This window comes from Schistocerca gregaria, chromosome X (genome assembly GCF_023897955.1).
Source record: "Schistocerca gregaria isolate iqSchGreg1 chromosome X, iqSchGreg1.2, whole genome shotgun sequence".
In the NCBI taxonomy this organism is placed as follows: Eukaryota; Metazoa; Arthropoda; class Insecta; order Orthoptera; family Acrididae; genus Schistocerca; species Schistocerca gregaria.
Genome location: NC_064931.1, coordinates 745,722,777 through 745,737,382, shown reverse-complemented (window position 1 = coordinate 745,737,382; position 14,606 = coordinate 745,722,777). Strand labels below are relative to the sequence as shown.

General features: G+C 45.4%; 1 protein-coding gene across 2 annotated transcripts in view; it reads left to right on the top strand.

Moving 5' to 3' along the window:
• The window catches only part of LOC126299533 (vitellogenin-like), a 398,678-nt gene that overhangs the window by 240,580 nt on the left and 143,492 nt on the right, over nucleotides 1-14,606 (top strand). For both annotated transcript variants that reach the window (XM_049991515.1, XM_049991514.1), the window contains 2 exons: nucleotides 4,016-4,301; nucleotides 12,945-13,137. In XM_049991515.1, coding sequence (XP_049847472.1) covers nucleotides 4,016-4,301; nucleotides 12,945-13,137 — 479 coding nt within the window. The remainder of the gene's footprint in view (nucleotides 1-4,015; nucleotides 4,302-12,944; nucleotides 13,138-14,606) is intronic.

Below are 14,606 nucleotides of genomic sequence, written 5' to 3'. Positions count from 1 at the left end.
TTGTGTACGACTTTGTACACGACGGTAAGGAGAGATGGGCTACGGAGTGGTGGGGTAACTGTCGTCGTAGGAAAGCCGAGCAAGAGAATGATCAATGTACAAGTTAACACAGCAAACAGAAGATTTACTTAACTTGTATTTCTCCAAGCGAACGAAGACTCATAACAAAGAATACAGCAAGAAACAGAGTCCAGCTATCACAATGTCTACTAGGAGGAAGCAAGCTTTACTGAAGCACGAACTGTGGTGTCGGTGCTACGACTAGGTGGTGTCTGCATAGCATCCTGTGGCGATGTGACTCCGATCGCAAGTGGGCTGAGCGGCTGCTGCCGGCCATCCTGTATTGCGATGGCAGAGGGCGTTCCAAGCACAGAGCTGCTGAGGTGTGGCGCAGCGGACGCGCTCCCTTGGGTCCGCGCAACCGCTATCGTTGTAAGACGGAGACTTTCCATTCTGTTACCAATGTAACGACGCCCATGGCGCGGTATCGATACGTAGTATCACAGTGACAGTCTTTAAACTTGTATGATTTATCGTATAACCGATATTTAAAGCGTTCCTTTTAGTATTCATTTGAATGACCTCACACTTTTCTTTATTTAGAGTCGGTTGCCACTTTCTGCAAAAAAAAAAAAAAAAAAAAAAAAAAAAAAAAAAAAAAAAAAAGTTCGAATGGCTCTGAACGCTATGGGACTTAACAGCTTTGGTCATCAGTCCCCTAGAACGTAGAACTACTTAAACCTAACTAACCTAAGGACATCCCACGCATCCATGCTCGAGGCACGATTCGAACCTGTGACCGTAGCAGTCGCGCGGTTCCGGACTGAGCGCCTTGAACCGCTCGGCCACCACGGCCCGCCCACTTTCTGCACTATACAGATATCTTGTCTAAATCATTTTGCAACTGGTTTCGATCCTCTGATGGCTGTACTAGATGGCAAATGACAGTATCATCTGTAAACAATCTAAGAAAGCTGCACTGTAAATATACATTAGGAGCTGCAGCGTAGCTGTAACACTTCCTTGGGGAATTCCACTCATCACATTTCATTCGCACACCTGAGGCCGTACTCAACAGGCACTTTGATTAGAAGCTACTTGTGAGGAATGGTGTCAAAAGCCCTTTGGAAATCTAGAAACATGACATAAATTTGAGGTCCCCTGTCGATAACACTCATTTCTTCGGATGAATCAAGAGGTATTTGTGTTTCAAAGGAACAATATTTTCTGAATAAGTGCCGACTACGTGCCAATAAGGATCTGTCCGTGGTATTTGAGAGAAGTTGGATCTGGATGTTTGGATCCTTCCGGCCACCCCTCAAACTAACTTTGCCATATCCGTTGTAACCACGCTGACCCTGCGATCCATGCGGGCCTATGGCGTAAGCGAAAGAGAGAAAGAAAGTTTGGAGCCTTAGTTTCTAATTTTTTCAAATGATGCATGATTTATTCTGTCCCTATACATTAACTCACACAACACACACCATTACGACTCATAAACTCCTCATCATATCCTGAACGGCTGTTGCAGTATGTTAAAATTTGTGTTGGGCCACAGTTTCCCAGACTGTTCTATTCTGGCAACCTTGTTCATCTGTACATCAGTATGGTTTAGCGTATGTCTAACAATATGTTATCTTATTTTCAGCTATATATATTCTCAGTGATTCAATCCAACATTTTTTCCAACTGTACTCATCATTCTCCCAAAGTCTTTGTTACAAATTTTACTCTCCCTGTGCTCCTCCAGTTTTTCCACTTGGCTGCTTTCGCATCCAAGCACTGTATGCTTTAGCAAAAGTTGCAATATACTGTCCTTTCTTCTGATCCGGATTGATCGTAGATTTCTTACCACTACAATTCTTTTTAATGTCATTTCATTTCACAGTTAATTTGTCACTTAGCATGTTGCACCATTCTGTGCCACATTTCAAGTGCTTTCAGTTTCTTATTTCTGATTTCGCATCAGTCTACTACAAACGTGCAAGACTGTGTTCCAGACCAGTAGTTTCTGAACTTTGTGTCTGACTTCTGTTGCAATGCCTGGTAACAGTAACGCTTTTACCCTGAAAAATGGTCTCTTGCCTATACTAATTTGCTTTGGAAGTCTCCATTACTTCGTTCATCTTGTCTAACCATGATTCCTGGATAGCAAAATTCCTTCATATTTCTACTTCATCTTCCAGTCTTTATTCTAAGATTGTCATTTTCATGCTAGTCTTCTTAATTTTTTGTATTAGTTCTGTCTGTGTTCATCCCAGCACTGTTTAAACCGAAATTTTTTCTACATAAGCTGTGCTTTCCACTCAGTTTTCCTTGCTTACAGCCGGTATGTAGTCTATGAATCTTAACATCTCCTCCTGACATTTCTTAAGCAATCCGGCGTACCCATTTGGCACATGCAGCCACACATTCACTTGTTTCAGTTCACTCATTTTTCTTGTTATGCAGGATGAACAGTAATGAAACCACTAAACTGTAGGGACTGATTCTTGATTGTAAATGGAGGAAAAAGGGCGTATGTACATGTGTGCGGAAATGCGTCGTTGCCACGGTAAATGGCTCTGACTATGTGCCGTGTGTTCCTTGTGTGTTGCAGATGATAGGGATAATAGCAGTTGTCTTGCAGGATACATGTAATCGTACTTTGGATTACACCATGTTGACTGGCCACTTGCCTGGAGCTTGTACTACGGTTCGTCTCGATATCCTGTAGACCTGGTTCTCCAAATCTGGTGTATGCAGTCTGCCACCTCCCTGCACGTTCGTCTGTCTGAAAGGACCTGTGATCACACAGACACCCCAAAAGGGCTTCAGATGTCGTGTGATGTGGCTGGTGTCTGCGAGGGTGCTTGTTTTGGTATAGACGTGCTGCCTCTCGACCGTTTCCATCTGGTTGGCCATACACAAACTCAATTTCGGCTTGTTCACGACATAAATACCGGGCCGTTCTGCCGCTTACAGTACGGTGCGTCAGGCACACAGTCTTCAACACACATGGAACACACGGCACGTGGTCAGAGGAACTTTCATTCGTTGGCATCATCTATGATACATTTCTGGACACATGTTTGTAGGACCACTTTTTCACCATTTACAGCCAGGAATACGTCCCTGTTGTTTGTCGGTTTTATTAATGTTCCCTATGTTTACCACAAATTACGTCACTTTCAATTAGTACACATTTTCAATCCTGCATCTAGACATAACTCAAGTAATTATTAGAAATATGAAGTCCCAAGTTAGACTTCTGACTATTCCAGACGCAGTGATGAGCTTTAGGATCACAAACGCCCCATTCGTGCGGGTCGATAGCTCTTCAGAACTTTTCTTTAAATTTTTTCGATGGTAATCTGATATGAAAGTTAAACCACAGCTGTGATCAGCTAAAACCCGTCCTTGCACACTGTAGTTGAAATTAGATTGTTTACCAGAGTTTTACACTTTTATTAGACCACGAGATTTGTGTTCATGTCTTAGAATACTCATCTGTCTATGTAACTTATTACTATTACTCTCAGAGCGAACATGATGTGTCTATGTGACTGGTAATCACAATGGAACAGAGAAGACAGTTGCTATTAGCTAAGCAGCTTCAGCCTGTGTCTACACATGATGAATTACAAGGTGCTGCAACATTGGCGTCTGACACAACTGCAGTGGCTGCCCAGAGCTCTGGGCGAGTGTAGTTGTTCACAAGGTGATGTGACAGCTCTTGTCAGTGCTGGACAATTTCATTGGCTGACTAACGTGTTGTCATCAAGTAGAAGCTAGTATCTTTGCTGGATGTGTACATGGGCTGGGACAATGTGCTGTTGTTTTTCAGGGTGACTTGGCAGCTTCTGTGTGAGCTGGATGTATACATGGGCTGAGATAACATGCTGTTATTTGCAGGGTAACATGGCAGCTGCTGTCCGAGCTGCGTGTGTACACGGGTCGGGGTGGTGCGCTGTTGTGCAACTGCTGTCTATGCTGGGCGTGTACTCAGGCTGGAAAAACACTTTGTTGTTTGCAGGGTGACATGGCAACTGCTGTCTGAGCTTGGGGTGTACACGGGCTGGGACGACGTGCTGTACCTGGCAGCATCGCACGCCACATCGCTGGCGCGTTTGCCAAAGAGCAGGCTGCGTGCCAGCCTGAAGGACGAGGCGCTGCAGTTGTCTGTGGAGCCCTTGGCGCCGGACAACGAGCCGCAGCTGCTGTTCCACCACAGCTGCACGCCGTTCACTGCGCAGCACGACATCCTCAGCCTGGCACCTGCCAGCCTCAGCAAGAACGCCAAGCCCGACCTCACCGCGCCGGTGAGTCACATGAGCGGCTGCATGTTTTAGGATCGTCGTCTACAGGATACCCCACACTTCTTGTTGTTGTTGTCTTCAGTCCGAAGACTGATTTGATGCAGCTCTCTATGTCACTCTATCCTGTGCAAGCCTCTTCATCTCTAAGTAACTACTGCAACCTACATCCTTCTGAATCTGCTTACTGTATACATCTCTTGGTCTCCCTCTACGATTTTTACCCCCCCCCCCCCCACTCGCTTTCCAGTACAAAATTGCTGCTTCCTTGATATCTCAGAATGTGTCCTACCAAACTGATCCCTTTTTGTCGTCAGATTGTGCACAAATTCTTTTTCTTCCCAATTCTATTTAGTACCTCCCCATTAGTTACGTGATCTACCCATCTAACCTTCACCATTCTTCTGTGGCGCCACATTTCAAAAGCTTCTATTCTCTTCTTGTCGAAACTATTTATCGTCCCTGCTTCACTCCCATACATGGCTACACTCCATACTAATATTTTCAGAAATGACCCCCTGACCCTTAAATCTATACTCGATGTTAACAAATTTATCTTCTTCACAAACGCCTTTCTTGCCATTGCAGACAGCATTTTATATCCTCTCTAATCAATTATTTTGCCACCCAAATATCAAAACTCATCTAATACTTTAAGTGTCTCATTTCCTAATCTAATTACCTCATTATCATCTGATTTAATACGACTATATTCCATTATCCTCGTTTTGCTTTTGTTGATACTCATCTTATAACCTCCTCTGCAGACACTGTCCATTCTGTTCAACTGCTCTTCCAAGTCTTTTGCTGTCTCTGATAGAATTACAATGTCATCAGCAAACCTCAAAGTTTTTATTTCTTCTGTCTGGGCTTTAATTCATATTCCAGATTTTTCTTTTGTTTCCTTTACTGCTTGCTCAATATCCAGACTGAATAACATCTGGGATAGGCTGAAACTCTGTCTCAATCCCTTCTCAACCACTGGTTTCCGTACAAGTTGTAAGTAGCCATTCGCTCCCTGTATTTTACGCCTGCCACCTTCAGCATTTTAAAGAGAGTATACCAGTCAATATTGTCAGAAGCTTTCTCTATGTCTACAAATGCTATAAATGTAGGTTAGCCTTTCCTTAACCCACCTTGTACGAGAAGTCTAGGGCCAGTATTGCTTCGCGTATTCCTACATTCCTCCTGAATCCAAAATGATCTTCTCCGAGATCGGCTTCTACCAGTTTTTACATTCTTCTGTACAGAATTCGTGTTAGTGTTTTGCAACCGTGACTTATTAAACTGATAGTTCGGTAATTTCCACATCTGTCAGCACCTGTTTACTGTGGAACTTGAATTACTGTAATTATTGGATATATGTGCCGCCTTTTACGGAAACACAGTTTTTTCTTCTTATTCAAACAGGTTTCCTCAACTCTGTGCGATCATCAGCTTTTATTTATTGAAAAACTTGATTTTACATTATATGGTTTTGCAGGACAATCTGTGTGGTGTCCTGCACTGATAGCTTGTCATGTTTTGTTATGACTGCCCCTTCTTCTATCACGTTCTGAGGGCTCTGACCACACATATTAGACGAATTTGGTGTAATTTCGGTTTTACAATCGCCTATTTGATTTGCGGAACGTGGTGTGCACGATGTTGTGCACACCACATTTAGCGAAATAAAAAGGACTGGTCCACCAACAAGAACGGAGGGCGAAGTTTTGACAATTCCAACCACTCGTACTTGCGAAAGATCATAAAAATCATTAAAAAATATTTTCTATTACTTCTGTTACCCTTCTTTTACGCGGATGTGACCTATGCTTTCTTCCAACTACTGGGCATAGTTTATCGTTAGAGGGATCTACGGAATATTATGTGGCAATTCAACCACAAATTCTGTTTAAGGAGTTCATTGGTCATTGGATCTTTGTTCAGTTTTAGCAAATTAAAATGTTTCTCAACGCCACTTACACTAATATCTATATCTTTCGTCCTTGCATTGGTGTTAGATTTAAACAGATTAACTACTGCTGGATTTTTCTTTATAAAGGAACGTTTGGAAAATAATTCAGTCATTTTTGCTTCTGATTTGACACCCTGAATTTCTTTTCCTGTGTCATCCTTGAGTTGAGTGTCTAGACGATAACTTTCGTGCCACTGATAAACTAACGAATTTCTTTGGGTTTTTTGACACGTCTTATAATAATGTTCTGCAACGTTAGTCGCTGAAGCCATCATAAATTGCCCTTTTGGCAGCCCAAGGCCTTTCACTGGGCATCTCTCCATCCACACTCCTACACTTTGTTTTACAGCTCTCAAGAATTTGTCGCTATGTCCATAAAAGTTTCTTTACAGAGACTGAAAACCACGAAGAATCCCTGACCATGAACCGTTCACCAAGGAACATATCTATCCAGAGCTCGGTCAACTATTATTTTAAACTTAAGATACAGTTCCTGTACATGCTCCTGTCCAGAGCTAAATATAACAACTTCTTCGTTGAGATATGACACTGCTATCAAAACTGTAGCCATCCAGATCCATTGCTGGGGAATAGTAACCAGTTAGCAGCCACATCATTCAGATTCACCTTCTTACTATGAGATTAGAAGCTACTACGCTCCACTATCTCCAATTCGTCACTTACTTCCTCTAGTTCCAAACAGCTGTTTCTAAATTTGGAATAAATTATATTCCTGGACCAAGGAGCAACACGTTAACGGCGTCAGTTTGTCTGTCTTTTAGTAGCCAAGTAGCTGAGTACCTGACATTGACCAGATATCTATTTATTCCAGTCTTCTGCTAGTCTGTCTCCTCCTTCCCCATTTCTCTGTCCATCTCCTCTTCCCCCTGTCTGACCATCTCCTCTTGACCCCTCTCTCTGTCATTCCAACTCCTCCTATCTGTCTCTCAGTCCATCTGCTCCTCCCTCTCTCTCTCTGTACATTTGTTCCACCACCTTCTCTCTGTCCATCTGCTCCTCTATTTTCTCTCTCCATTAGTTCCTCTCCCATCCCTCTGTACGTCATTTCCTCCCACTTATAAGTTAATTTCCGCCTCCCTGCTCTAAATCCATTTCCTCCTGCCCCTCTCTATGACCATTTCCCCTGCCCCCTTCCCTTCCTCTGCCCACCTCCTCCTATTCCCTTTCTATATTTCCTCCTCCCCTTTTCTCTGTCCATCTCCTCCTTTCCCTTATATGCGTCCATTTAATCCTTCCCCTCTCTATCTGGCCATCTTCCCCTCCTCCACCCTTCTCTCTCCATCGCAACGTTATCATCCCCACCAGAATAAAAAGTAGGTACTGGCTCTCCTCCCCTCCCTCCACCCCATGCCCCCTCCCTCCCGCGCACAGTATTTCTTTCGAGATATATACCAAGTTTGGTGAAAATATATTGAGGAGTTCAGGAAGAGCTTTTTACCAGAGGTTTCTCCAGCGTTCGCACATTTCGCACATGTCACACATATTCTGCCTCTGTTTAACATATTTCACACATATACACCGAAGAGCCAAAGAAACTGGTACACCTGCTTAATAATGTCTGAAGTGCTGGAGGTAATTGACTCGGCGAATCCTGTAGGGCTATCCATAAATCCGTAAGAGTACGAGGCGGTGGCGATCTCTTCTGAAAAGCACGTTACAAGGCATCCCAGATATGCTCAATAATTTTCATGTCTTGGAAGTCTGGTGATCAGCGGAAGTGTTTAAACGCAGAAGGGTGTTCTTGGAGCCACTGTGTAGCAATTCTGGACGTGTGGGGCGTTCCATTGATGTACTGCAATTGCCCATCCGTCGAAGTGCACAATGGACACGAATGGATGCAGGTGATCAGACAGGATTCTTATGTACGTGTCACCTGTCGGAGTCGTGTCTACACTTATCAGAGGTCCCATATCACTGCAACTGCACACACTCCACGCCATTACAGAGCCTTTACCAGCTTGAACACCGAGCGAGGTGGCGCAGTGGTTAGCACACTGGACTCGCATTCGGGAGGACGATGGTTCAATCCCGCGTCCGGCCATCCTGATTTAGGTTTTCCGTGATTTCCCTAAAACGCTCCAGGCAAATGGTTCCCTTGAAAGGGCACTGCCAACTTCCTTTCCCATCCTTCCCTAATCCGATGAGACCGATGACCTCGCTGTTTGGTCTCTTCCCCCAAAACAACCCCAACCCAGCTTGAACAGTACCCTGCTGGCATGCAGGGTTCATGGAGTCATGAGGTTGTCTCTACACCCGTACACGTACAACCGCTCGATACAATTTAAGCGAGACACGTCCGACCAGGTAACTGGCTCCAGACTGTAGCGCCTAGAACCGCACGGCCACTCCGGCCGGCCATTAACAGTCCAATGTCGGTGTTGACGGGCCCAAGCTTTTTTGTAGTGCGGGCATCAAGGTACACGAGCTAGCCTTCGGCTCCGAAAGCCCATATCGATGACGTTTCGTTGAATGGTTCGCACGCTGACACTTGTCAATGACCCAGCTTTAAAATATGCCTCAATTTGCGGAAGATCTAGTAGAAAGCGTCGGATGCTCTTTAAGGCTATTCGCAGATGATGCAGTTGACTATACCAAAGTAGCAACGCCAGTAGTTAGTATGAATCTGCAACGACTTGCAGAGATTTGACGAATGGTGCAGGTTCTGGAAGCTGACGTAAATAAATGTAACATATTGCACTATTAATGATAAACAGCTGGAGACAGCGTCTGCCGTAAATAGGCGTAACTATCCAGAGCGGCCTTAAGTGGATTGACCACATAAAACAGTTAGTAGGAAAAGCAGATACCAGATTCAGATTTATCGGAAGAATATTAACGAAATGTAACACACCCATGAAAGAAGTGGCTTATAAGGTGCTTGTTCGCCGGATTCTTGAATGCTGTTCATATATCTGGGTTTCCTATTGGGTACGACTGATAGAGGAAATAGAGAAGATCCAACGAAGAGCGTCGCGTTTCGCCACGGGATCGTTTAGCTGGCGAAAGAGCGTTTCGGAGGTGCTAAACAAACTCCATTGGTAAACGTTACAAGAAAGGCGTTGTGCATCGGGGAGAGATTTACTATTGAAATTTCGGGACAGCATTTTTCAGGAGGAGTCGGGGAGTCGGACAACACATTACATCCCGCCCCCACCCCCCCCACCCCACATACATCTCTCGCGTATTAACCACGAGGAGAAAATTCAAGAAATTAGAGCCAATAAAGAGGCTTACCGACAATCATTGTTTCCACGCACTATTTGAAAGTGGAACAGGGTTGGAGGGATCAGATAGTGGTACCGAAAGTACTCTCCGCCGCACATCATTAAGTGGCTTGCGGAGTGTGCTGTAGATGGCGTTTAACACGCCTTCTTGCTTGGGAACGCTTTCACGCGCCACTAAAATGAATCTTACCACTTCGTAAACGCGAATGCATATTGCTACCCCACAATAGCATTCCACAGTGCATACAATGAGAAGAGGCGCCCTTAACACACCCATCGGACGCTGTAAGTGTGGAGAAATGCCACCGCTGAGGGAGGGGGAGGGTTGGGAAGGGTGAAGGTGGAAGGGGGGAGAGGAAGGGGGGGGGCAATAGTTTGCGTTATGACACAAGCTTTCAAGAATGGCGAGGACCAGCAAATTCATTGGTTTGGTGTAGGGAACCCCTGCGTGATATACAAAGTTGGAAGTGTAAGAAGAAAATACCTCGTTCGTCTGCTGCCAACAGTAAAAATCCAAGCAGATAAATTTTCGTAATTATTTCATTTATCTAGACAACTTTCACCAGGTGCTGCATGCGCAACATTTCTTTAAAGCCGCGCCCTGCAGCTTTTATCCAGCCATGAAAGTCGACGGGGCAAGTTACGTCGTTCTTGTTAGGACAACCGTGATATTGTCCGGATATTGTCGTAGGCAGCGATTATGCTTGCCGCGAGATCATCTTCGTCCCCTGTGGGTGACTCGTACGATGGACGTTTTATATGAGTCCACAAGACGAAGCCGTGTGCGGTCTGGCCAGTTGGGCATGAAACAGTACCTTCCCTTTCTGACGCATGTACTCACGAACAAGGTGTGTAATGTACGAGTAAGGTACGGCTTCATCATGCTGGAACCACATACGTGCGTGACTCTTTAGTAGGATTTTATTCAATAGTATGGGGGGGTATGTCCGTGAGATTCACCGTGTGTATATACAGGCGCAGTTAGCATTATGCTCCCACTTAATGTGAACGTTCTGACTGTAGCTGCTGTTGCCATGTTACGTTCCACACGGCAAGGTGCTTGCCACACATTTCATGTGTAACTGATAGAAAGCTGATTGAAGGCTCCTCGTTCACACTATCAGGTAATGTTTCTTCCAAGGCGGTTGTTAATGCTGTTCGTTGTCTTTCTCTGTCGTTGTGTTGTGGTACCACATTATAGTTTGCAAGACAAAAATTATTTCTTCTAAATCTGTAACACAACAGCACCATTTCGCTAGGAATGGTCGACTGTACACTTCAGTTTTCAGACCTGTACACAGGGACTGATCCAACCAGTGTACACTTCCCTCCCTTTTCAGTGGTTTAGTGGAGTTTCCTTTCCTAGCCCTACCTGTTGCTATGGTTCGTCTCGCTACAATATTAGCAAACATTACACAACAAATTTTCTTATTACATCATGCAAACTATCAGTGGGTTCTGTTCTTGTGTTCTCGTAGCAAAGTTATCAAACAATAGGTTTTGCTTCGTGATTTACTTTCGGTCATTTGTGAAGCAGGGATCCCCTTCCCTTTCTAAAACTGACACATTTGCCCTTGCCCATCATGTGGTTCCCTATATCTTTCAAAACAAATGCCGAGATGTTTATTTTGAAAGTAACACGACCGATTTCCTTTCCCATCCTTCCCCAATACGGACATGTAGCTCATTACTTATAATATCGTCTACGAATTATTGAACCCTAATCTTCCATCCTTTCCCAAAATCAATGAAACCTTGCATCATCTTCAAGAAAACATTAAATTCGTCTTAATTTGTTTTGAACCGTAATGAGAAATTTAAACTGAGGAAATCCTTTCATAATGGTCAATATCTCACCAGCCAACTCCCAGCCGCACGGAAAGAGTGGTGATAGCGCTGGTACAAGGATTCGCAGCTCTTCCTCAACATGTATGGCGCATAAATAGACGAAAGGAAACGATATCGTCTACGTAGATGATCTGCGGTCAGTCACTCGTATTTATTGTATCCTTCAAGTACCTAGGAGTTATTATCCTTAGTGGCTTAACACGAGCAGAATTAACGCACTCTGGTGACCGTCCTACACCGAAGCGCCAAAGACAACAAATGTCTGGCCCAGTTGTTAGATCGGTTGCTACTGCTACAATGGCAGGTTATCAACATATAAGTGAGTTTAAACGTTGTGTTACAATCGGCACACGACCAATGGGACATAGCATCTTCGAGGTAGTGATAATGTGGGACGAAAATTTCACGAGTGTACTGTGAGTATCAGGAATCCGATAAAACATCAAATCTCCGACATTGCTGTGGCAGGAAAAAGATCGTGCAAGAACGGGACCAATGACGACTGAAGAGAATCTTTCAACGTGACAGAAGTGCAACCCTTCCGCAAACTGCTGCAGATTTCAATGGTGGGCCATCAACAAGTGTCGGCGTGTGGACCATTCAACTTAACACCGTCTATATGGGCTTTCGGTGACGAAGGCCCACTCGTGTACCCTTGATGATTACATGAAACAAACCTTTACGCCTTGCCTGAGCCCGTCAACACCGACACTAGACTGTTAATGTCTGAATGTCTGGAAACAAGTTGCCCGGTCTGACGAGTCTCGTTTCAAATTTTATCGAGAGGATGAACGCGTTCGGGTATGGAGACAACCTCATGATCCCATTGACCCTGTATGTCAGCAGGAGAATGTTCGAGCTGGTGGAGGGTTTGTAATGGTGTGGGCCTTGTGCAGTTGGAGTGATATGGGACCCCTAATAGTCTAGATATGACACTGACGGGTGACAAGTATGTAAGCATCCTGACTGATCACCTGTGTCCATTCATGTCCATTGTGAATTCCGACGGACTTGGGCAATTCCAGGAGGACAATGCGACACTCCACACGTCCATAATTGCTTCAGAGTGGCTCCAGGAACACTTTTATGAGTGTAAATACTTCCGCTGGCTACCAAACTTCCAAGACATGTACATTATTGAGCACATCTGGGATACCTTGCAATGTGCTGTTCAGAAGAGAGTTCCACCCGTTCGTACTCTTACGGATTTATGGACAGCCCTGCAGGTTTCATGTTGTCAATTCCCTCCAACACTACTTCGGACATTAGTCGAGTCCATGCCACGTAGTGTTGCGGCACTTCTGCGTGCTTGCGCGGTCCCTACACGATATTGGGCAGGTGTACCAGTTTCTTTGGCTCTTCAATGTACCTGTCATACAGAATTGCAAGTCTAATCATTTACATCCCCGTCCATGGTATGTACGTATACGAAGCTACACTGACATCCGAAAATGTCTTCTGGTTTCTTCCATTTTCCTTGTCAGACAGCGTACGTCGATTTCGTAACTCTGTTTGATAATACATAACACAAATTCGCAGGTACATTGGGAAGAGTGTTGCTGGTCCGCTAGCTAGCGAGTGAACGGTGGTGTGTTGCAGGAGCACTACTCGCTGAAGGCGGGCGACCTGCACGTGGAGTACCAGTCCCACCAGCGGCCTGCGTCGCTGTCCGACTGGCTGCTCAACTCGGCGCCCGTGTTCGGCTTCCCACTGCTCTGGGACACGCTGGACCACGCCAAGGTGCAGGTCGTGCTCGCACGCTGGCACCGCGTCGCGCTCACCATCACTGTGGGTAAGTCCGTGCGTACTACACATCATGGAGGGAAGTACACTCATGTTAAAAAACAGAACACTTTCAACGACTAGAGATACGACGTTCATATGCACAAAACATGTACATTAGTATATTCTGCGGAAATGGTCAGCATTTTGGTCACCACGGTTCAGCACGTGTCCTGTTGCCTAGTAGGCACAGGGTCCGCAATGGGCCGTGATAACTTGGTACATGCATGATGGCATCGACGCGTATAAGGCAAGAACGGCGTCCTGTGGTATAGCCATCCATGCTGCATTCATCTGATTCCATAGTTCATCTGTGGTGGCTGGCATTGGGTCACAGCACTGCACCCGTCGTTTCGCCATATCCCACACATTGTCGATTGGCGACACGTCTGGTGATCTGCCTGTACAGGGCAAAAGGTTGACAAACTGTGACACCAAGAATGCACGTGTTCGTGCAGTAATATTGGTCGTGCGTTAACTTGCTGGAAAATGGCCTCTGGGTTGTTGTGCAGAATGGGTATTTGATGGCTACGGGTTTCAGGGTTCATTCCTGTAGGTCCCACTGGTCATGACACTGGATACGCACCAGCTGTGAGTTTTGGTAGTATCCAATAGCACCCCACGCCATAAGTTCTTGAGTTGGCACTGTATGTCTTGTGCCAAAGCAATCACTGTTATGCTGCTCCCGTTGTCTGCGGCGAACCAAAATGCAGCCATCATTTTCAAATAAACACAATCTGAATTCGTCCGAAAACACTATCTGATGCCATTTCAGTCCCCAGTGACGTCGTTCCATACACGATTGCCGTCTAGCATGTTTCTGCACATTCGTAAAAGGTAGGCGTAGAAGTGGACGACCCGCACGTAATCCATGCCGTGACAAACGACGACGGGCTGTCACCGCTGACAGTGTACATTGTGTTCCACTGATACGCCAGAGCCGAGGAGGACGCAGATCTGTCCAGCTATGCCATTCGGATGATGTGTCGATCTTCTCGGAGGGTGGTCTCGGTGGACCTGGCCCTTCTCGTCGTGTTCTACGGCCTTCCGTGAACCATTCTGCACACACCCGTTGCACTGCCGTAACACATCGTCCAACACGAGCAGCAATTTCCCCAATGGATGCATCACATTCTCTCATGCCAACAATGCGCCCTCTTTCAAACTCACCGATTTGACGGAGGGGTTCGCGAATACGTCTGCAAGGCATCCTGAACTTTTGATCACGTCACACTGATCCATTACCTTTGGTTTATAGTGACAACGAGAGCCGCAGGCGCACTTTACCGGTAGGTGATGCAGAGCCGAGATACCGATGTCGACCTAATCAGAGGAAAGGCAACTAGGCTGCTTTGATACATATAGGGTTATATTCATGGAGTCCCAGAAATGTTGCGACAGACGTCAAGGGTTGTGGAGAACGTGTTGAGGAACAAATCGAGGATAGGAACAAGTGTGTGGAGACTTCATCCACCGACG